Source organism: Larus michahellis, chromosome 6 (genome assembly GCF_964199755.1).
Source record: "Larus michahellis chromosome 6, bLarMic1.1, whole genome shotgun sequence".
Classification (NCBI taxonomy): Eukaryota; Metazoa; Chordata; class Aves; order Charadriiformes; family Laridae; genus Larus; species Larus michahellis.
In genome coordinates, this window is record NC_133901.1 from 8,203,919 (window position 1) to 8,228,454 (window position 24,536).

The following is a 24,536-nucleotide window of genomic DNA, read 5'->3' on the forward strand; positions in this document are numbered from 1 at the left end:
ACAGCAGCGCGAATATCTGGGGGGGTCTGGCAGGAAGACAGAGAAATGCTTCAGCTTTAAAAAGACCTGCTTTAAGTGTTGGTGTTTCTCTCCAGGTGGTTTTATCAGCTTTAACGGCTCCTGGCGCGTTCAGGGGATCCTGGCCATGTCCCGCTCGTTAGGAGATTACCCTCTGAAGAACCTGAATGTTGTCATTCCTGACCCTGATATTCTTACCTTTGACCTGGACAAACTGCAGCCAGAGTTCATGATCTTGGCGTCGGATGGTCTGTGGGATGCTTTCAGCAACGAGGAAGCCGTCCGATTCATCAAGGAACGCTTGGATGAACCACACTTCGGTGCAAAGAGTATAGTTCTACAGTCCTTTTACAGAGGATGTCCTGATAATATAACAGTGATGGTGGTGAAGTTCAGGAATAGCAGCAAAACAGAAGAACCTTAATTACCGATGGTTCTCTGCCTGACTCTGAACTTAAAACAAACTCTTACATTTTAAACATAGTAGAAAGCTCTAGTAAATACCGTTAAGATTCTACACAAAAGGAACAGATCCCTCTGGTCTTTGTTCTTTGCTTAACAAAAGCAGCAATACAACAAATACGTTCTGAGTGATTATAAGAATTAAGTTTGTTCACATGTACCTGCCTCCTGTGACCTTGCTGCTCCTTAGAAACTAACTGTAATCTTCCATTTCAGAGTTTTCTTTACAAATCCTCTGTAGACTTTTCATTTGATTCCTTCCCGCTCATTTCTGATAGGCGAAGGTTCATTGGGGTGCGGCGCAGGGGGAGGGCAGCGCTGCCGCTCCGTAGCAGGTGCTAGGAATGATGCTGCTTTTCACTCGTAGGTGTGACTCTTCAGAACGATGCTCTCGTGTTTCCCATCTCTTTTCTTTCTTAATCTGCAGTGATAAGGTTGTATAGGAAAAGGTTTGCGGTTATTGGCCTGTTATTGATCTGAAAGAGGAAGAGGAGCCGACTATTAGCCTGCTGCCACAGAACTGGCTCTCGCTCGCTTTGTTTAACCTCCCCCCCTCCTTAAATAAATCCCCGCCAAGCATGTGATTGGGCATAATTAACGAATTACCTGAAACCACACGTTGATTCAGTCTGTGCATTACTCTAATAACATTTCTTCTATGCCGTATTGTATTCAAACCAACTAAAGTTACACTCCAGCAAAATACTCTGAGGTCTGACACCTTCTATATCAAAAAGTAGCTCTGTTGGGATAGAAGAAAGTCTGTCATTCACCAAAACTCACCCTTACGTTAGTTTTTTGGCATGGACTTTTTATAGGCATGTAAAGAAAGTAATGCAAGATAAAATTAATTTCGTTAGCGACTGTTTGGAAAACTAATCAAAACAGGGCCTTCCTTAGAGCTACCTAGATGGAAGTCAAGCTCATTAAAGACTTCCTTGTGCCACTGCAGATTAATTTGTGGGTTAATCCAGGGGAAGACCACTTTAGAACCCTTTTTTTGGTATAACGTCTGAATGCCAGGCAGCGTCATTGCACTGTAGAGACGTAAGCTTGTGTTAAATCTAGATAAAAATATCTTTAGATCTACCTTTAAGTATTTAATTGTATTTTGGAATCTGTGACTACTGTAAGTTTAAACAATGAGTCTGAGTGTGCTCCACATCTGATGACTTAGCTGGCTGCTTCGTGATCAAGAGGCAGCGGTAGCAGAGTGACAGGGCAATTGCGTGTTAGAGGGACAGAGCCAGGGCCTGAGCTGGAGGTCAGTATTTTGGATGGCTTGCTTACCCGTATCGTGTCCTGTAATAATCATTGGGATTCCCTCCCTGCAAAAATGTGGTCCTGGGCGATCCACTGAAGTCTCTTGTCTTCACGGTGATGGAGGTTGTCAGTATTTGGGTCCTGATACATTATCTTTGTCTGATTGTAGGATAAGCATACAGTATCAGCTAAAAAGCTGCCTGTTTCTCATCACCCACCTATAGCATTTTTGGGCAAGTGGCTTGCCGGTCCCTAAAATACTGTGGGGTGTTGTGGTTGTGCTGAGCGGGTGTGATGCCTCTCCAGACAAAAATGAAAGAACACAAGGGGTCTTTTTGCTCGAGAAAAGCACTTCTTTCTGCTTGAGAAGGAATTCCCATCTTAATCTTTTCATTTTTGTTCCTAGATTTCCCAACAAACTTCCCTCCTTTAATTGTTTGGAGATAATCACAACTCTTAATTGGCTCTGTTGCTATTACCAGTGCTATTCAAATTGTATACAGAGCCTTGAGCAGCCTCTGCTGAGCCCAGGCGCCCGGTGGAGCCCCTTGACTCTGAGGAACAGCCAAGTGAAAAGCAGAAGTATGAGAGTCCAGCACCTCTGAAACCAGCACCGGTCCTTCCCCGGAGGACGGAAGGTTTCGGACTTTTTAAATCTCCCGAACAGTGCATTCGGTGAATTTTAAATGCAACTTTGCGGTTAAATTGAGCAGCTAACAGGAAATGTTAATAATTGCAGAGCGCTTCAGTTAGTTATTTTATTTTGAAAAGCTATTTGAGGTCAGAACGCTGTGAAATGAAAACCTTGTGTGATATTTTCATGGGAGTGCTTAATCATGTTCTCATACTGCTACAGCAGCAGTATCGCAACTGTGCTCCAGGCAGAGCTCGTGGTGCATCTAGCGTTTGCCTTTCCTTTCTCCTTCACAGATGAGGTTTCCGTTGTACTGGCTTTTCTTGTAGGACGCTGCCTGGGTGTTTGTCAAAACAGCTGCCCAGGGAAAAGAGGAATTAGACCCAGCAGCCTGCAGAACTGTAAAGCAGAGGGATGCTTGTATAGCAGAGACATCACTACTAATCCTTCACAGGCATTTGAGAAGTTGGAACTGGAACAATGGTCAGCTCCAAAAAAAACCATTATAGACTAACGCCACTTGAGCGAAAAGCTCTCGGCTGCCACTAAGCCTCCTGCAGCTCGCGGTCTCGAGGTCAGCGAGCGTAGCCGAGGGATGCCCGACCTCCTGAGCACAGCTCGCTTGCTGCTTGCTCTGGCGCTCGAGAGAGATAGAGAGGACGATGAGGTGTCAGGAACTGTACGCATTGACAGTCCTGAAGCAGCAAGGAGGCAGTGGGAGGACGGCTGGCTCTGGAAGTAAGCCATGCTCACAGGATTTGGAAAAGACGTAGTGCAGTGCAATACAAACTGGATATTTATTCCAGGATTCATTTATTCCGTCACTCACAGGCTCATCCAGCCAGTTACTGAATCAGCCCTATTTCAAACTTCAAGTGTCTGCAGTTGCAACAATAGTTGTTTTAGCACCTTCATTTTTCTCTACAACACTCCCACCTTTCTAGCAGCTCCCTGTCCTGGCCAAAGACGTTCATGCCAATCATCTCTGGTAAGGTTGTTAACTTTTGGTTTTAATTGCTTTAAGAAACTAGTTACAGCTACTTTAGATTTAAAGATGAAGGACTAATGGAGATGAGAGGCTTTGTGCAGTCTTCCACATACATGCGCAGTGCCTACCTGTGCCCCCTGCTAGAGGTCTTCTAAGTTACCCAGTTCTAGGCATCTGTCACCCCCCAGTCATGCTGATTTGTGCCAAATTCTGTCGTCATACATACAGCTGTTGGATGACAAGATTAAGTGATGTACATACTGCTGAGGCAACCTAAACAATCTCGGGTGTGATCCTCCACTGCCTTAATAATACGTCTTACATTTGGAAAGAGTTGCCAGACGCTGTAGCCAGAAATATTCCCCGGTACGCTCCGGCGGTGTGGCAGAACGCGCTGCAGCACCGGCGAGGCAGTACACCAGCGCAGTACACCCGGCCTGGGCACCCCTCCAAAAAAAAAGGGAGATGCGTTGAGGTTGAAGTGGCTTGCAGGCATGTGAGAGCTCCTTCTTGCCAGGGGTGTTCATGGAAGTTTTTTGTGGCTGAAGCCGGAGTAGCTCCATCGGTAACATCTGTTTGTCAAGTAACGATGGTTTCTCATGGCAGAAAACTGAGATATTAAGTTGCTGCCAAAGAGCATCTTTTGTATGGTCCGATATGAAAAAATGTACCTTGTAATTAGTCACCTGATTCAGTACTTCAAAGAATTTGGCCTTTTCCCCGTGGTATTACAACCTAACAATTTAACTACATCTGAAAGCTACTACCATTTAGGTTTTCATTCCGATTACAGACGGCCATTTAGTTTATGACGCTGGTGACATCCCGGCAGGGTTGGGAAAGGCCGTTCGGTGGTACAACGAAAGGGGCACAGCCCTCGCCGTGTGCGGCAGCCGCTGGTTGCGGGATGCGGGTCCCGCTGCCAGCCGGGATGGGCGGGATCACAGCTCCGTCTAGCGGCCGCCCTGCCCCGAGCTCGGTCACCCAGCGGCGTTCCCCGAACAGCCGCCCCCTTGGCCCCCGGCAAAAACGGGCGTGAGTTAAAGTCCCCCTCGTCCCTTGCGCAGAAGTTGGCCATCGGGTTGATGCGGACCCGCTCTCTCGGGCGGACCGTTACGGCAGAGCGGGCTGAGCACGCGTGTCCCCGACACGGCTAACGAACGCCCCTAAAACCCGCCTGTGAAAGTCCGGCACGCCGCAGTCCTGCCCCACAGCCCCTCCAGCTCACCCCCTGCGCGGGCGTCTTCGCAACGTCGGTCAATCGGTTGTAAACGCTTGTTTGTGGCATCCAGACGTTTGGCAGCAGCGCGGCTAACACAGACAGCAGCCACGCGGCTTCCCGGAGCCCAGAATTGATCACCAGTCTCAGGGCTGGCAGGAGACGCTATTTCATGTTGTATAAAACGTACGCCGCTTCTTTTGTTGCGACATCCAGCACTAGTGCTCTGGGCAAATCGATCCTGTCTCACGGGGGAGGGATGGTCACAGGCGGCACTGTGAGGACTGCGGCAGCACCGTAGTCCTAAAATGTCTAAAAATCCAAAATTTGAAATGAGCGAGCCTGTTTTACTGAATAGAATGTTTAGGTAAATAAGAATAAACGCCATCTAACATCATGAAGTATTGTCTACTGACTTGTGAACACCAGGTCAGTACCAGAACTCCTCCTGATGTTATTACAGTATCATACAATTTACATAAGGTAAAATTTAAAAAGTTGTACAGTTTTTAGAATACAGAAGTTAGTACTAAAGCAGTGCATCAGCTTGAAGTAACAGTGGTTGCTACATAAACGCTAACGCTGCATCTTGGAAATAAGGGAGTTTTGTTGTTCAGCTCCTTCAGAATATATGACATCCTTGCTTTAAATAATATATTGCTAATGTAGCTGATAACTTCTTTTACACAGAGAAACATTTAGTAAGTGATTATACTAAAGGAAAAAAAAAAAAGGTCACCAACCTTTCGTTTTCTAAAGTAGGTTTTCCGGCCTCCTCCATCCTGAAATCTGGCTGTACAAAATTGCAAGGTTAAAATTTAGAATGTTCTGCTGAAGTCTGGCAACTGTGATGGACCAGAGCTGCTGCCCCTCCGTGTCGTCAATATATTTATAAATTACCTTTCCAAACCTGAGGACTCACATCTAAAAAGATATATACAGTTAAGTTAATACTGAGTCGAAGTTTAAATCACTTTTGATTTACATGACGCTGCCTATTGAGGCTTAGGTAAGCAGCTGGTTTACGCGCGGTTTTCCCTGAGGTAACACGGCGTTCTAGGTGTGGGTTGTCTCTAGTTCTGGCCAATAGTCTGGACGCTCTGTTGAGCAAAACGTGTGCAGTCAGCGCAGGTGAAGCCTATCAAAAACCATAAATAGAGGCTCACATCAAGAGCAGTTTTTGGGTGAAGTCTTGAAATTCACTTTTATGAACAGGGCAGCTCCCACGTCTGGTCTGCTCGGTCTCAAGGACGAGCTCCGAATTAGTCGAGCAACAGGGAAAGAAAACATTTTTTTCTGCATTTAAATGGCCAGCCCTTTATTCGTTTAAGCCTGTGGAGACTCATCAGTACTTCTAGGGACACAGATGCTTGGCAGTCTGCTTCAGCCTGTATTCAGCCACGTTAATTAAATGAGTAATTGGTGATAATGTTTTAAAAATCTAAATGCAGGACTGCCAAACATTGCTCTCTGGGAATTCCTGCGCTGTATCCAGGGCTGTGAGAGCAACATAGATGAAACTGTCCTTCATCCGCATGTGCTTTAACCTCGGTGGTAAGAAGAGCCGTGCGGGCCGGCAGTCAGAGCCCTGCAGCATCCCCTGCGCCACCGCGCTGCCCGGGCCGGGAGCCGGCGCCAGGCAGAGTTTGGGGCTCCCGCGCCACTGCAGACCTTGGCTTCAGCCGCTGTGGGCGACAGAACTGCCAAAGTCCATCTGCGATGTTTAAATTTTCTTCTTCTGGTAAGAAAATGATATGTTAAAAACATGATTCATTTAGAAAAGTTCTTTGGAGCTCATTCCATTCTATACTGAATCGCTGCTCGTTGGTACCCCCTTCCTGTGTGCCTAAGCCGGGTACAAAACATAAGGAGTCATTAGCAATGCTAGATTTACAAATTAATTCTGTTTTTATAAAGTTCAAACCCATCTGCCTTTAACACGGCAAACTGTAACAATCGTGTAACTGTTAACTACAAAGTTAACAGGAGGAGGGTCTGGAAAAACAACACGAAAACCTGTTCTGTGGGAATATTACAGTGAGCGCCTGTAAAACCACTGCTACCCGGTGTCTTTGGAAATGCTCTCCAAGAAGTGGTCGAGACAGACTCATTATGAAAATGAACCGCACATTGAGAACTCTGCGAGGGCAGGTCAGGGCTTTATTAACAAAAACCCTACACAACACGCGAGATAACAAAACCGCAATGTTTAAGCAATCTGTCTTGGTTAAAGACAGCTTAGCACAACCCGGCGGTGCTAGCGTCGATAACAGCCTCCTCAGGCTCCTGCCTCTGGTATCTTTTCACGCGGAGCCAGAAGTAGTTTTAAGATTTTATCTTAATCGCAAGCTCAGGGGAGACTGCGCCGTACCCCTGGGAGGAGGCCAGCGCGGGCAGAGCATTCCCAAGGAGCGGCTGGGACGTCCCAGCGGGGATGGACGTGACACCCCCGCACCATCGCCCCTCGCGCTGCAAAAACTCGTTCGGATTAACGCAGCCGGGAAAATCACCGTGCTGCGCAGCAGCTGTCCGAGGGCGAGAGGAAAACAGAGCTCAGATCCAGAAACCATCGAGAGAGAGAGAGGTCACTTGGGGTAAACTTTGTATTTTTAAGCCCTTATTTTATAGGAGGAAAACAAAGTCCCGAAGTCCCGTAACGGGGGGTGAGACAAACGATGGTATCACAGCTGGCGTTTCCCCGCACGAGTTGCGGGTCGAGGCTGCCCTGAGCTAACAGTCCCCTAACAGCAGCATTTCGGAGAGACTCACCCTTCTTCAGCCCTGTGAAAGAAGGGGGCTTTAGGATCTTTAGAAACCCAATATATAAACGGGGGGGGGGGGGCTGGGTGTTTGTTTTGTTTTACAATTTTAGGTTTCTTTAAAATGTGGACTCAACTACACATGGAAAAAAACCCCACCACCAAACCCACCCATCTGCTTATCTTCATTTTAACTTTGTTTTCTTTCCTCCCTCCATGGAGTACTGGCGTTTGGATACGGTTTACAGCTTAACACGCAACGCACAGTAACTGCACTAAACCCTGACAAGCTTAATTTACCGGAGACGGCAGAAAGCCTTCCATCTCTTTCCCCGACACCTCTAGCTTAGGTAAAGTACTTAATAAATGCCCGAAATGGTACACGCTTCAGACAAAAACGGAGATGAACGAAAATTTGAAAACTAGGGAGCCGAGCTCTGCCTCCCAAACTCCTTCAACACACCGAACAGAACCCGTAAGACACGTATCAAGAATTCCATGTCACATTGTTTGGTTAACCTGCAATCAGTTTCTAGTTTAAAATTGAAAGAAATATGATGAAATTACATTATTTATTGTGCATCCAGATATTCGTGAGTTACTCGCCATGAACTTGCATTGAAATGCTTTAGCAGCAATGAGAAAACGTAAGACCAAAAGTAGGAAAATATTCCAAACCGTCGCTGCCCTGTTAATTCCGAACTGATCGTAGAGAATAATGCCCCTAAAGTTGCAGCACGTACCACGTCACGGTTTATTTTGAACTTGTTTGTTCCAGAACACACCCAAAACATTGATGCGTTTTGACTTTTTAACTCTTCTGCAATAACATACGAACACGGGCTTGAAAGGTGAGGCCATAACCCCCTTTTGCAAGCCGCCAGCAGCAGCTTCCCAACAGCTCTGACCAACGGGTTATTATCAGGCTGCCCAGGTCAGAACGGCCCACGCTTTTCATAGCAAAACCACAAGTGCTTGGGATTCTGATTTAACACGGCTTTCTGACCCACTTGCCTGCACAAGAAAAAGCGTTTTAGGCTTTGGGAAAATCTTAGCCTGTGGTTTGGGCTTCATTTTTAGTACCGTAGGCAGATGCAATAAAATTTGGGCCCATCACCGACTTAAATGCTTACATTAGTTCACAGTCTGAAGCTTTTTTTAACCTCTTGCATGGCTGCTCACAGGAGAAACTTTCCTGATATTTGCTTTAAGCAGAAACATTAGCTGAGTTATGAATTTTTATGATCTTTTAAGCAATAATAAGGTCAGACTCAAATACAAACCAGATTTGGAAATGAGGTTTTTTTTAAAAAGGGGAGCAGGAATATTTTACAATGTAAATTTCTTGCGGAACTGCTGTCACTTTAGATTACAATTTCAGGTGGCGTAAACGGATCACTGTGTATAAACCTACATTTGTGAAAGCAAAAGCCTTGTAATCTATGATCAGTGTTATCCTTCCGGGGCACAAATATAAAAAAATACCTTGCTTGGTGACAGTTGCATTTTTATTGCAGTCCTGCACAGCCGTTTCTCTGCGATACTCGGTTCTGCCTCTCTCAACAGGAGCACTGTCGCCTTCACCTACCCAGTTTCTGAAGATTGCATAGTCTTTCATAATTACATTTTTTTTTGGAAAAAGCAATACAAACTGTGCTGTACTATCAGTGTTCTTGTGACAAATAATTTATTTCTAAACATTTAACATGGCGCGCACATAAAAAAAAATAAAGGTTGTTTTTTTTTTAAAGATGTAAAAACAATCAAAGAACAAGTTAAACATTTCTCACAGAGCTCTCGGGATCTGACCACAGGACAACAATCAGATAACAGATCCTAAAACCAGAGGAACAGCTGTAGTTTCACAGCTGTTTCTAGAAATACAATACCATTCTTCCCTCAGTTATGCAATACTGAAACTTTAGCTATTTAGTTTACCAAAAAAAGCTATTTTTGAAAAACTTTGACCTTCTTAACATACATTCTTAGAACACTGACATCTGAAATACTTTTCTAGAGAGTATTCTCCCCAAGACCTCATTTTTGTATCTAAAAAGTAACATGTCCTTTAATCCCGTCATAAAACCACGCGCAGTTGTTGAAAAGATAAGCAAAATTCAATACTGACCATAATGACCACATAACAAAAAACCTGGTGAGACCTCAAACTCCGTACTAGAGGGTTCTGCACCTCTTCTAATTCGTCTCTAAGAGACTATCTGCAAGACAGCCAAATGTAAATACATCAGAACATCTTAGCTTAGTACAAACAAGGTGGCAGTGCTCTGTCATTGACGTGTACAGGATGTACCTATAGTACCCTCACTGTGTAGTGGATGTGGCGAGAATAATTATGTTAATGCAATTGCAAATTCTGTATTGTTGTCTATTAGAAGTGTAAACTACTGAAAACTTGGCCTTGCTGATAAGAATAAAGTGATTAAAATACCCATCTTTACAGATATAGCGTAGTTTGTCTTCTTTAAGAAATAACAGTCTTAGAATTTCTCACTTTTTTCATTTTAAAATTTGAAGGAAAAAAAAACTATTTTAGAAACAGACCTAAAGTCCCAATATAAACACATCTGGTTTAATCTTCCCTGCTTGGTTCCAAAACTCCCGGGATGCATCAGGACGCAGACGGATGTGTGTGCACGTGGGGGGTTTGATTATCCCGATGTGTTAGAGATGTCTAGTAACTACACTGCAGACGAACTCTACTGCATCTAGCCCTCCATAACCTGTGAATGTTATCAAAGACACCAAAGCTGTTCTATTTTGTTCGTATATAGATATACCTAGATAGACACACACAAAGTGCATCGCGTTTTCAGAACTTCCCATCAGCTTCCGCAGACCCCACAAGATCCTCGGGTTTGTGACACTCTCAGAAGGATTACGGAGGTGAGATGCTTAAATAAGCAGGTGTAACACTCTCAGAGGGATTACGGAGGTGATATATCGAAAGAAGGTCGTTGGGCGGAGAACAAATACCTGAGGGTGGCAAAGGATGATGCAGTTGCAAAAACAATTTTTAAAAAACCCAGTTAGGAATTTGGGAAGCAGCTTTGAAGCTGGTTTCTTGGCATAAACATTATTCCTCGGTGACATTTCACACATTCCAGAAGATTCAGGTAGAAATCCCGTGGTTACAGCAGACCACGTGGAGAAGCATCAGAGGAAGACAGGACAGGGTATTCCAAAGTATCCTGCATGCGTGGGATACACGCGTGGCAAAGTGCTTTGTGAACACCTAATATTTTTATGTAAGAACATCAGAATGTCCCAGAGAAACACTGACGTTGCAGTGTTGCCCCAGCAGCACAGCCCTCCTTCAGCTGAAGTCATCTCTCCAGCTGTGTTTTTGGTTTGTGTTGCCCTGGACTTTAAATGTTTTTACACCGAATACATTTAAGCTTATCTACTAATACAGAATCAAAGGCAAGTAACTGAAGTGTTAGATGTCAAATCCTGCCAAAACCCAATTATTTCACTTGATGTAATGCCGTGAACTGCAATCAAATGTCTATACTTACAGATATCAAAATTAATTTTGTAAAGAAAGAACTGTTGTTTATCTTCTGGAATACTGATGTTCACCTTAAGTATATTTAAGCAGATTCCAACATACACATCCTCAAATTTAATAGGTTTGATATGACTCATCAGTTCATAAATCCTCAGAGCCAGTTTCCCATCCAATATATAACCCATCCCACTGCAATACGGAGGATACAACCTGAACGGATATTCATCATAAGAGATGTACGTCTTTTTGTAAAAGCCCCTGTAGGCAAAGTTATCTATAAGAGGATAACCGGTAAAAACATTTTCTGAGGAACTGAGCTTCAGAAGAAATTTTACCAAGTTAGCGGTGTTGATGAAGATGTCGGCATCAGTCTTCATGAGGAATCTGGCGTTTGAACAGAACTCAGCGACCCACCTGAACGCCATGATCGTTTTCAAGGTGAGATTGTCGTAAGTGTCCATAAAATTCTGGCGAATTATGTCACCGTAGAGGATGCTTTCATCTTCTACCGACAGCGCTGCAGCGTTGTCTTCGCTTTGAGTGTCCTGACCTAGTAAGAAAAGGGTTAGAATTCGATGTCCCCACCAGAAATTCTGAGATGCCCATGTTATCCTGATGGCCTGCCTTGACTTCACATCCTTAGGTCTCGAAGACACCAAGATGACTAGGAATGGATTTATGTCTCTGCATTTCAAGCGCTCCCGCAGCGTGAAGAGGTAGCGTTGCTTGTAAATTGGTTCATATTCATAGAAATACATAAGGTTCGTACGCTCGCTCACAGTGTTGGAAGAAAAAGTTACATACCACATCGTTATGACAGCAAATAAAAGGAGAAATAAAAAAATCCATTTTAATGTGCTCATATACATGACACTAACTGGAATGGGGCTGTAAGTACTTTGCCAAAGTGTGTCAGTGACCTTCAAAATCTGTACCACAAGTTGTGAAGCATGTTTCTTGCTGAAAAAGAAATGAAAAAGTAATATTCAGAGTGCGATTATTCAAATATTATCTTTGTCTTATCTTGTCTAAAGTGTCCATTGAAAGCACACGGTTAACAGAATGAAGACAAATCCGAGACTCAGTGGTCCAGCTGGTACACGCAGCATCCCTACGCCACCAGTCAATGCTGTATCCCAGGAACGAGCAGGAGCAGAACGCTGAGCTGCTACTGAGCACGGCATGGGTGGAAACCTCAGAGCTTTCACCTTGGAAATTTCCCCTACACAAACCCGATCTGCACAAGAGATCACACGTCAAGCACCGTGATCCCAGAGATCTCAGCACAATGTCTTCAGCGCAATTAAATCTCGAGGATGGAATACCATGCACAAAATCTAATGGCTACAAAGTGCTCAGCAAATCGACTTCAAAAAGGCTTCAAAAATTTCTGATTTATTATAAAGAAAAGAAGTCCTACCAGTTTTTATAAGCTGGAGCAAATCAGCCAGGAAAGCAGGTAAAAAGAGAAGTACAAGCAAGTATTTCATCCCTCATTTAAGGGTTGAGCAGTGACTTGTTGTGAACTGACTGAACAGGTGATGGGGGGGAAGGAGAAAATCGTCTTCCTTACGACCGACATCAGAGCTGCAGACAGGCAAACACAAACCTATCCTGACAGACAGACCGAGCTCTTACATTGCCCGAAGAAACGGCTACTCCCACAACACGTGATACAGCAATTGTTTATTTGCCGATACGTGCTTATTAAATCAAGCGATTTAATAAAGGGACATTGCAAGGAACTTTGTTGTAGCAGCTTTACAGTTGGCATAATGGGAGCAGCGGGGAATCCACTGCAGCAGATGAGCTTCAAATCTTCAACAAGTTTTGTAAATTCTTCTAATATTTTCCGTTTAAACAAACAAGACACTACAAAATCCTCCTGCTACTTCCACCTATTTAAGTTTTAAAGAAGGGAGCCCGTCTGCATTATTTTCATGAAATGTCTACAAACCCTACTCCCATCTGCCAGTGCACGAAAACGCGACAGATTCGCTCAGCTCCGTCAGGAATGCCACACAAACAGAAAAAAAACCAACCAGTACGAGAGATGAGACGAACCAAAGCCATTTTTCGATTCGAGACACACATCTTGGTCCGGAGTCCAATCTACGTGGGCAGGCGCTTACAAACCCCCGTGGAGCCCATGCTGAAGATGTTACTACAGTGTCAGGGCTAGATATCCAAATCAATGCATCTTTCCAAAACTAAATTTAAAAATAGAATCTCAGTCCTGTACCCTCCCTTTAGCAGTGCTTACCTTTACTGTATTTTCTTTAAAACTACAGATGCTGTGAACACATATTAGATATCTTTAAACCAAAATAATTTCCGTGTCTTACTGTGGGAGTTCCAAACGATTTCTAATGTTTGCAGTAATAATATTTACCCTGCACTGTGAAGTATCCACAAAGACACTGTAAGGCTGATGGAAGGTTCAATTTCACAGCGCAATTAATTACTACTTATCTTCGAAGACGAACACTGCAGGGCTTCTAAATGTTTTATATGAAAAAAAGAAATCCAAAAATCCACACACCATGCTACGGTTTAGGTGAATTTGATTTGCCAGAGCCCACCTGCCTTATATTTCTGTGGATGATGTGAATTTAAATTAATGATCCTCTGAAGGAAGCATCTGGAGCCCATTTCATCAACAAGGCACAGCGCATCACTTAAAATGTATTAAAGCAATTTTATATAAATACTTATTTAAATAGAAGACTTTGTGACTGACGCCTCTCAAAGCTGCGTTACTCCAAAGATACTGCACGGCTAACAGGAGTCAATCCTTCATTAAAGGGACCTCACATAACTGCAGATGAACAAGTGAGTTTTATTAACAACTTCCTAACAGGACCAATACCCTGGCTTACAAAAACCTAGAACCCCAGAAGTTTTACGTCGATCCACTTCTTTTTCTCCACAAGGATTAAACATACGCAAGTAAAACAGAAGTTTGGCAACTGCAGAGGCAACTGTCGTCGGGACTGTTCACACTGCATTTAAGGAAGTTGATTATAACGGCAAAAAACCTCAGATTTGCCAATCTGGTATTTACTTCCCAGCTTTACGGGAAGAAAAAAAATAATAAAAATGCGTAATTCTCTCTTCTGTATACCAACTTAACTTTTAGTGAACAATATGAAAAATACACACTGGAAGAAAATAACCTAAAGTTATATATCAGTGCTTACGTATTTTACTTTATATAAATATTAACATTTCTCAGGGTTTGATGGTCAATTTAAGTAAAAGCATATCGAAGTTTGATCAGTTCTTCACTACCTAATAGGAAAAAAAATCTGATTATAAGGAGTTTGATTCTTTATGGACAGAAAAGCCTGATTCCATGACATTTTGAACAACAGAATCGGAGACCAATGCCTGATCTGCTATGTAACAAAAAATCTGGGAAAATAAATCATCAATTTGGGCCCTTTGCCCGCAAAACACAATCTTGAAGCTGTCGTATCCTTACGAAAAGCCTGCACCACAGGGCATCCGGCACAAGCACTGTAAAACGCTGTTTTGCTGCATGACTCCCCAGGAGCCAGGAACCCACAAACCCTGCTGTTCTCTTCCCGAAGGTCGCATTCCTCCAGCGATACACTAAACTGTTTGCAAGCTAGCATAGGTTCACCAAACCACGGCTTTTATAACGGTCATGGGGTAGAAACTACACTCCCAAAACACGAGACAGCTACTTCTGCAGCGCTGGGAATTCAAAATACGTGCAGTCATCCTCCAACACTAAGCGCAGAACTCTGACTTCTAACACACGCAGAGAATAGCAGAAGGGCAACTTAGAGGGGAAACCCTAACCACAGCCCTTGACAGGACAATCCCCTCCTTTTCCTAGTTCAAATGCTTAAAACAAAGTAATGAGGTTGAAGAAGCAAGGTCTGAAAGTTGAGCTGTCACATTTGCTGGTGGTGGTGCAGTTGCAGACCTTCCAGCTACGCCTGGGACAGCTTCTCCACAGCTTCTCCACCGCTTCCAGACCTTCCAGACTCTATCTGCCAGCAGTTTTCGCCTTCCAGCTGTGCCGCAGCAGCACGGGACACGCAGCAGGAGCAGTACCAGGGCAAGAACTCCTTTCAGGGAAATATCTTCATTTGCTTCCAAGCTTACAGTTCGCTGGCACCACACCACACAGTCTGAGATTATGCTGACAAATAACACTGATCTACTTTAAAACGAATGCAAGAAATCACATACTGAGCATGCTCCATAGGAATTTTTATATATTTCTCACCCTCTGCTATAGCTATGTAATTATTGAGGGCAGACATTCTTGACAGGAAAAAAGTGGCAAATTCTCATACTCATTAAAGCCTAATAATCACAATAACCAATGGCTAATCCAATTTAAAGTTTAGAAAACTACTATACTTATGTTAGATGTACAGAAAAATAAATCCTTTTTTTTGTTGTTGTTTTAAGCTACCAGCACAAATAACACAGAAATATATTACCGTTCCTGGCTTCTCATTTTCTTTATATGGCTTACTACTAATAGAAACTAGAGGAATTTTTGCAAGACCCTGGGCTATGACGATCTAATATAACAATACTTTAAAAATTATTTTAAATAACCTGGAACAACGACTTGCTCACTTCGAGTTACCCAATTTTAATTCTCTTTTCTAGGCAACTTTTCACAACGGAGTAATCGAGCGGTGACAGCCCAAAATGTCGAATTCATTACGAGGAAATCTACCGCCCCCTGCTGCAACCTTGTAAAAATTTAAAGCCATTTAACCGTTTTCTGTTTAAAAAGGGAAAACGTGGTGACAGAAGAGCACTGGGTACCCACACAGGCGGCTGCCCCCCACGCCGCCTCCAGAGCCTCCCCCTCCCCTCAGCACCCCCGTGGGGCGGCGGTCCCTTCCCTCCCTCCCTCCCCTCGCTGTCCCCATGGGGCGGCGGTCCCTTCCCTCCCTCCCTCCCCTCGCTGTCCCCATGGGGGTCCCCCCCCTCCCCTCGCTGTGCCCCGGCCGCCGCCTCAGCACCGCCCGGGGAGCCCCGCGGGCGGCCGCCGGCCCCGTGGCGGCCTTACATGGCGGCGGGGCCCGCCCGCCCCCTCAGGCCCGTGGCGCCCGGCCGTCACCGTTAGCGTTACCGTTCCCGGTGCCGCCGCCCGCGTCTCCTCGCAGCGGGAAACGCCCGCCGGCTCCGCCGCCTGCTGTCGGGGGCTGCGGCGGGGCCGGGCAGCGAGGCGGCGGCCCGGGGGGGGGTTCGGCAAATGGTGGCGGCGGCCCCTCGGCCTTCCCTGGGCTGGTCCCGGCAGCGCGGCTCCGGCTGCGTCCTGCCGCAGCAGTCTCGGCGCGGTCGGGCGTGAGGGTAAAGTGAGGGGTTCCGGGGAAGAGGAGACGGGCGTCTGCAAAGGGAACTTGTTCCTCTCCAGCTTCAGCCGCTAGAATTGTTCGCTGCGAGATTCACCCCCAAGCCTCCCTGCAGCCTTAATGGCATCTTGTAACGTTGCAAAAGCCCGCAGTGGAATATCCTGCTTGGACAACTTGGGAACCTGCAGAGTTTACGTAAACTGCCATAGTTTACGAAAGGTTTATTGTGCAAAGCTTGAGTTCAGATTAATTGATGGCAAATCAGCTGTCGCGGCTGTGTTTTATTAGTCTGGGGTTTTCAAGCTGAACCTGCAGGCAAACCCCACAGCGGCGGGAGCACCTCACCCCGGCAGAGCAAACGCACCTTTGGACAAAGCGAAGGGAGAGGTCTCCTTCTTCCAAACGCTCGTCTTTGGGGGCAAATGCAGATGCAGAAGGTGCGGGTGGAGCACGGCGCGGTGTCCGGGGCTCTGAACCCCGGAGAAAGGCGGGGAACCGGGACGGGACGGGGCTCGGCATCCCAACGTCGCACTCGGAACCAAACTCGGCGTTTGACTCAGGTACAGGTAAAAACTGCAAAACCACGGAGTCTTCAGAAGCCAGCTGTTCTGTCCTGGAAATAAATGTAATTAGCTTGTAAAAAGTTGGGCGTTGCTTAATTACTTCTTTAACACTCTGATGTAATAAAATAACAGTTGAGACCACCAATATCGAATACAGTTGGAGCAAATATGTAGAGTAATCTTTAAATCACGGCACGACCCAGGGACACAGAGCATCCGTCCACTCTGTCTCAGCCCGCACAGAAGGGAGGGTTTGCCCTTGATCGGGATAACCATATTTCAGGGAAGTGGCATGCTATTTTGCAGGGAATTGTGATTCATTTGACTGTGCTAATAATGCATTTTGCATAGTTTCCTGTCTCCCCAACTTTTGATTCATTCCTATACATTATTTATCAAGAAACACAAACACTTTCTTCCCCGGTTTAATACATCGTGACCTGCTCCTGAAAAAAAATCCTACACGTAATCTATACGTGTTATTAAATATGAAAAATGCACAACAGTGAGTATGCCACTGCCATCTTTTGTTGCCCCCAATTACTTCTGATATAACCCTTTCAGCTTCAAGGAAAACCAGATTATAACTTGTCTGTCAAGACTGAGGTTTATTTTACGCAACGTGTAATATCTGAGCAACCAATGTCGTAATTATCAAAATGATTACCCTATCAGTCAGCAGCTCACTTGGCCAGAAGACCTGTATGTTTTTTTGCTGATGATGTACTTTCTGAAGCAAAGACAAATGGCAATAACTAATAGCAGTGCATCTGGGTATAAGGGCAAATGAGTACTGCAATACTTGGTACGCGTTGGACCAGACCAGCGCAGGCCTAACTGTCAAAAAACCAGAGATTCAATAGGAATTAAATAATATTAGACTAAATTTTCTATCCCCTCTACTATTTAGAGTGCTGGTCCAAAATGATGCTTTGATTGAGACTCAGTTTTTGCCCCCCTTCTCGTTCCTGAAGGAAATCTTGATCGTAGATCAGTGGGCAGCAGAACGGAGCGTAATGAAGCTAATGGAAATTCTTAATTTCATGTAGCTGAGTCTCAGTAATGACCAGGTCCTAAGATCTGTAGTTAGTCTCCGCCATGCAGAGTGCAGTTAAACTTGTCCGTACAAACACAACTCTGACGCTGTAATCAGAGCAGACAACTCCACACGCGCGTGGGCAGGAGGAGCGATGGCCGGAGTCCGAGGCAGCCCGTGGAGCAGAGCACGTTTGTACGTGGAGTCGTGGTTTGACTGAGCCCATGTGCCCGTGTACACTCACATCAGAAACCTCTCGAGATTCACGGGTTGCTGGAAGATGGGAAGCACCGATAAATCAGGCACCTTGTCATTTTGTGGACTGGTAAGTATGGACAAACCTTAACATTTCCCCTCCTCCCTAGCTGCATTTATATTTCGTTTCTTTTCCGAAATGGCTGCGGATGCATTGACAAAGGGGTTTATCTCTGGGCACCCACTGAAACAGGGCAGACAGCTAGCGGTTCCCTGGACCAAGGCATCGGGGAGTATAACCGGGCTGCTGCTTGTTCAGCACAGACAAATTTACAAGGTAAAGAGCTCTTGAATGGTCATGTAAGTGTGGCTCACTGTTCAAGCAGGCTCGAAGGCTGCAACCTTTGCGCTTGTGACCAATCGGTATGTTACTCATGGTTGTTCCACCCACAGGCTTGGCACGGAACAGCACACCTTCATAAATGCTGTTTGCCTATTATCAAGTTGATAAAAGCCAGCATGTGTTTGTACAGTGCTTTTACTTGATTTTCATAGCGCAAAGCTGCTTCTTCCCCTTCCTCTTCCTGACTCTTTGTGCTTCATCTCACGGAGGAAGAAAGACATATTTCTGACAGAAATTGACTTCACGGGAAACAGCGAATTCCAGCTTTAAAGGCTTCCTGGAGAACACCCCGGCGCAAATGGGCCTCCAGAACACCAAACACTCCAAAGTCAAGCAAGCGACTATACTGATGTTAGGACTCGATTCTGCAGGAAAATCTACACTGTTGTACAAGTTCAAGTATAATGACGTTTTTCTAACAATTCCAACAATCGGCTTTAATGTTGATATGATCGAAACCGGGAAAGATTTTACATTGACAGTTTGGGATGTCGGAGGACAACAGAAAATGCGACATGTTTGGTGCAATTTCCTGGAAAACACAGACGGACTGCTGTATGTTGTGGACAGCTCTGATAAGCAGCGTCTGGAAGAATCAAAGAAAGAATTTGAACTCATTTTAAAGAATGAATTTATAAAAAGCGTACCAGTCGTCGTGCTGGCGAACAAGCAGGATTTGCCTGGAGCTTTGAACGCTGAGGAAATAACCAGGAGATTCAACATGAAGAAATACTGCAGTGACAGAAATTGGTACGTACAACCCTGTTGTGCTATCACAGGAGAAGGTTTGTCAGAAGCTCTCCAAAGACTAACCACGTTTGCAAAACAGTACAGCAGATCAAAGGAGACTTCTACAGTCTTTAAGGAAATCAAAACACTTTAGGAATTTCTGTCATCAAATTCTGGTGAACTTTAATCAGCATATTTTGTTGGACAGACTAAATCTGGAAATACTGGATTCTGGAGAACTCCCATAAGTAAATATTTATAAAGAACTTTGACAATATTAAGTTATACTGTTATACCTGCAGATGCTTCTGTGATACTACTCTGCAGCATTTTATTAGTGATCGTATACTCGGGTTTATTCAGCTCAGGAGTGTCTTGGCTGAACGATGAAAAAGGTGGAGCTGAGCTTCTGAACTTTAGCAAGTGGAAACAAAATTGGTGAGCAGTGCTTAAAATGCTTAAATGAAGTTGTTTTGCCAAGACGTAAAATAACCAAGTCGTTCATTCAGCAAGAAAAGCGCGAGAGAAAATGTTCTTTCATAATAAATGTCCTGTGGATGTATTTCTCATGTAAAAACATAGTCATTTTAGAGCTTAACCTCTTAGTTATGTTCAAGAGAACCTGGGAATCTGAAATATTTTTGGGGTATTATTGCATTCTAGAACTGATTACTCCAAATGGATTTTAACAGGATCTGCTCCTCATCGAGCCACAGACAAAAGTGGGATCCGGTACTGTCTGTAAGGTGTAGGTCTGATGTCTCTTTGTTACAGATTTCCATGTGCCCATTTCTTTGCACTGTCGGATTGCCATCCTTAGCCAAGAGCAGAGCAATGGAAGCCAGTATGGGATCGGTCCAACGAAGCGCTGATCCCCCTCGGTTTTGGGGTGCGGGATAAAGAGGGAAGGGATGGGGGGAATTGGCTCCTTGAGTCATTTTTTTATAGATCTCGATGGATCCTGTCCTGCCTGTACTGAAGCCGCCTGAAACTTTGTTACTGATAAATTTAGGTTTGATTAAATTTGACATAAGTTGCACAAAATTTCTAATCCTATTACTACAGTTTGTAGAAAAAAAATTCCAAATGAAATTTCTGTTCAGATTTCCTGGTTCATGAAGGAGCAAATTAGTATTGTGAATGCCGTTAAAGCAACAAAGGGTTGATAACTGGAAGACTAATTGAACTGAATCAACCATGAAAACAGTTTTAACGCTAAGGCTGAAAAGTTAATAGGGCCTGCTCTTTTAAAAGCAAGAGAAAAGACACCGTCTAATTATTGGTTATACAGTCCCAGAAAATACAGCCCAATTATTTCTGCCTTCTTGAGCAATGTCTGCAGAGGTAGGATGCTCCAGTGGTTAGGATGCTTGCTTAGATAGCTGGATTTTTCTTTCCTACGTCTACCACAATCTTTGACCGTGGCCAAGTCACTTAATCACTCTGCGCCTCAGCAGTCCCTTGTCAAAACGAACTTCCCGGTTAAGCACTCTGAAAAAGTTGCAGCAAGGGTCAGCTTGTGAGCTTTTCGCCTGCGACAAAATGATCACGCAAAGTAATTCACGTAAGAGATTTACATTTAGTTCTTACTAATAAACAGGCAGGATTTTCAAGTTATAGTAGGGTGAAGCAGCAAGAAAAGCACACGGACGTACCCTGTTGTCTCATGCATGTATTATTCAAACACAAAAAATCATCAGGTGAATTTGCTGAAATAGTAAACAAAGGACTGTTTCTCAACAGAAGCTGTTATTAATATTGACAGTAATTACCACAGGCTAAATCCTGAGTCATGTTGAGACTACATTTCTAAAAGGAGAGCAAATATTTAGACTTGTCATTGCCTGGTCTGATGATTTAGGCTCAATATAAAGTATCTTCTGTCCCAGAAAATATTTTTAAAAGTCTACAACGAGAACACTATTTTTCTAAACCCAACAATTCAATGCTAAAAAATGTAGTATTTCAGATCAATACATTTATAAACATTTGAATGCATAGGTTACATATTGAATTCTCCCACTAGTTTAATCTAATCATGTGTCTATTATCAATCTGAATCTAGTTCACTGGCCTCGGGACTTCCCCAGGGAATAAAACTCCTTGAGAGATTTAATGAGAGTGCACCAGGGTCTCTAATTAGACAAGAAGCAAGTTCTGAAGGGAGAAATAAAGTAGTATAATAGACCAGCTCATACAGCTAAAAAAGAGAATAAGCTTTCAGGCACACGGTCCCTTCTGCAGGTTAACAAATTAGATCAAGTGATACTCACATTGACTTGAAGAAAATGTTTTACATCATCCTTCACACGAAATAAATAAACTCAATTCCATTCACTTTAGAGAATATCAAGTACTTAAAAATTGATTTTTCTCAGGGATTGGTTTCCTAAGAAAGTGAAGCCGTGCCCATTTTATTCTGCCCGTGGAGACCCCTACCTTTTTGAATAATTTTTAAGCTTTAAATCGGGTTGGACACGGGGTGCACACTCTCAAAGGAATTATATACCTGAAAGTTTAATTTAAAAAAATCAGTGAGATAGAGAAAAGTGGCCATACTGGTGCCCCAGTGAAAGCAAAGCTGATGAGGTACAAAAGACTAATCCCCGAGGAGATAAATGTTCCATTTGAGCCGCAAGAGAGCCTACAAGAGGACATAAATCCACAGAGCCCAGAGTTAATTAGTTCCTCTCCTCCTGGAGCAGGCTGGTCTTTTTTCTATACTGCATGAGTAAATAGGATGAGGATGAGGAGACGGAAGATATAGAATCCACTGTTTAGAATTTCCTTTCTACACCTGGAGTAAAGCATCGCCCTGGCTGCTCACCACGTTTTGGGAAGGATCCCTGAAAAAGCATATTACGTGGACAGGAAGGTGCAGAGGAGGTGGAACCTCTGGTTCAGTTCTGCAAGGATGCAGAGCAGGTCCCCATGCTGCCCGCTTTGCAGCCGGTGCGGCGCGTCTCCCCAGCACACCAGCAGATTGGGGCTGGTTCTGACGGACGGTCACTTGGCAGAGGCAGGAGGGAGCAGGGCCCCCTGCGCCACTCACCGCAGTGTCCGCGCCTTCTGCCCTCACCCGCGTACTCACCCCAGGGCACTGTTTGGTCCCTATCAGAAGCCTGGAAATTGTTTGATATCCGATGCCATCACGTGTTATGTGGTGAAATCAATAGCAAGGAAGTTACAAAGGGGTTTCAGCGCTTCATCCTGTGATAGAGAGCTTCCTATCTTTTGACTGCTGGGCTGAACAAGATAATGAGCAGAATTGTCTTGACGTTTCAGAGCACAACAAAGTGGAATTCTGCTTGTGCTAAAAATACAATCCACAGCATCGTAAGCATAATTTATTCCTGGATAAGTTTTATTTTATTATTTAGAATTTATATAGGTTACTCACTAAAAACAATTTTAGGACAATTGAAGGGTTCAGGGTGCGTTGAGAAGGTAAAAAATTAGAATATGAAGAATGCTGTCCCCCCTTGGCAGTGGAACCAATGTCTATGAGTTGAAAAGTTTGCATGGGATGAAAGGCCTTAGAGAGTTTGGCCCCCACCCCAGCTGTTTATATTGCTTCAGGTTTGGGAACTTTTTTCATGAGCTTTCCTAATAAATCACACCCTGATCACCCTGGTGTTTCTCGCATTTTTTATTGATGCATACTGGCAGTCTTGTGCGACTGCACTGAAGCGGTAGAAGCGTTACAACTATGTGGTAGCTAAAGTGTACAAGTCCTCTAGTGTCTGCTGATATTTCTTACACAAAGTTTGCTGTTCCTGTTTGTTTCTGCTGACATAATAGTCATCCATGAAGAAATAAATGGTACGTATCTTAGATTGCGAAACACAAACTGGGAAACCCAAGGCATGCTGTATCCTGTGCCCTCTCAAGGAGATTATCCACTGGGACATGTTTGGATGTGACAATTTAAAAGCTGACAAATCCAGAGTATGGGGAACTGTCCTTTTGCCCATTCGTTGATAAGATTACTGTGGTATAAAATCACAATCAGCTTTCTGAGTTTTGAAATAGTTGTCATGGAGCTCACTGAACATAGTTCCAGTGGGATGAAATGCTATTTTAAGGGAAGGTGTGGAGCAGCATAAGAAACCATTGCAAATTTGGATAGTAATACTCCCTTTGCCTGGGAGACGAGTCTCACAATAATTAAATATTCTGCAGAATCAAAGGGAAGTGTAGTGTATAAGGAATGCAGGACAAGGCTTTTTCAATATCAGGTAATGTAGAGCTGGGCGAGTTACTCAAAATGTCTCTGTTGCCATCTCCTCCTCATTTCTGACAAGTTAACTGAAACAACCAAAGGAAAGACTTTCATACATCAAGTTCTAAGTCTACTGCAAAGGAATACAATATTTTGAAGTGCTGTGTGCATATTAAACTGCTTAAAGCAGGCTTTCTTCACAAAGTAAATGACCCATACTGAGTTCTGTGCTGTTACAACTAAACTTCTTCCACTTACAATTAGCTCAGGTATTCCTGTTCAGCACAGGCATAAGGATTCTGGACATGTATCTCATCAGATCACGCAGGCTAGATTATACAAGCCTCCGTAATTTAGGATGTAAACTCTTGAGGGTGGAGGCCCTGCCTACAAAGCACACACCATACTGCAGCTACAATTTGCAAATATAAATTCATAAAACAGTAACAAGTCCAAACACATCTTATTTTGAACGCATGTGAATTTAACAAATTGTGCGTTAGCTTGTGTTGCAGGTTCTACAATATTCTGTTTTTTCGCTGTGATAAATGGTCTTGTGTCACTCCCACTCGTCCACACGTGTTTGCAGTGTAACTGTACCGCATCTAGCGCTAAGTTGGGCTGCCACCAAGAGAGACCTCCCCTCACCCTCTGTCAGCTCTGCATCTCCCTCCACAGCTACATATTTATACTTGCAAGTCTCTGCATAGCAGAGCTTTTCTCACTTCCCTTTTCCTTCACCAGTTATCAAAATGGCGATGTCAGTTTTCATGGTCTTTTTATTAGATTTTCATTGAGTGTTTAGGTGCTTTCTCTCATGCTGCTCCTTATACTTGGAATTACCCAAACACATTTACAAAACCATTTCATTGTTTACTTTCAGATCCTTCCTTAAAGCACTTTCCCATGATGCAAAAATCCTGACAATAGCTGTTAGGGTTTTATGACGAGGCTGCAGCCCATATCTTTTCATGAGTATTCTTTTATTATTTCCTTGTTCTCCCCGTATTTATTCTTCTGTTCCCTTCTAGCCTTAGAATATGCTTTCTTTGGTGCAAAGATCATCTTTTTGTTCTGTGTTTCATATACGACCTGACTGATGAGAAGAGTTTCTAGACCTTATATTACTGCCCTAAGTAGGCTGAATCTCATGAAATATCTACTA

At 44.0% G+C, this 24,536-nt stretch overlaps 3 protein-coding genes across 6 annotated transcripts in view; 2 read left to right on the forward strand and 1 right to left on the reverse strand.

The window, feature by feature from the left end:
* The window catches only part of PPM1L (protein phosphatase, Mg2+/Mn2+ dependent 1L), a 109,807-nt gene extending 100,000 nt beyond the window's left edge, over positions 1–9,807 (forward strand). For both annotated transcript variants that reach the window (XM_074592962.1, XM_074592961.1), the window contains exon 4: positions 96–9,807. In XM_074592962.1, the coding sequence (XP_074449063.1) occupies positions 96–442 (347 nt within the window). In that variant the 3' untranslated portion in view covers positions 443–9,807. The remainder of the gene's footprint in view (positions 1–95) is intronic.
* B3GALNT1 (beta-1,3-N-acetylgalactosaminyltransferase 1 (Globoside blood group)) overlaps positions 8,836–24,536 on the reverse strand; it is a 29,248-nt gene continuing 13,547 nt past the window's right edge. Inside the window, exons 1-2 of one of the 3 annotated variants that reach the window (XM_074592963.1) lie at positions 16,001–16,463; positions 8,836–11,832 (exon numbers count right to left, since the gene is read on the reverse strand). In XM_074592963.1, the coding sequence (XP_074449064.1) occupies positions 10,779–11,741 (963 nt within the window). In that variant the 5' untranslated portion in view covers positions 11,742–11,832; positions 16,001–16,463 and the 3' untranslated portion in view covers positions 8,836–10,778. Of the gene's footprint in view, positions 15,615–16,000; positions 16,464–16,587; positions 16,837–24,536 lie in introns of those variants that run through there. The other 2 variants (XM_074592965.1, XM_074592964.1) reach the window with 2 other exon arrangements.
* On the forward strand, positions 18,719–19,303 carry ARL14 (ARF like GTPase 14). Its single transcript, XM_074592966.1, has one exon. It carries the CDS (start codon positions 18,719–18,721, stop codon positions 19,301–19,303), a length of 585 nt encoding a protein of 194 aa, XP_074449067.1.

Coding starts and splice junctions, on each gene's coding strand:
- ARL14 (XM_074592966.1), top strand. CDS start 18,719: ATGGGCCTCCAGAACACCAAACACTCCAAAGTCAAGCAAGCGACTATA.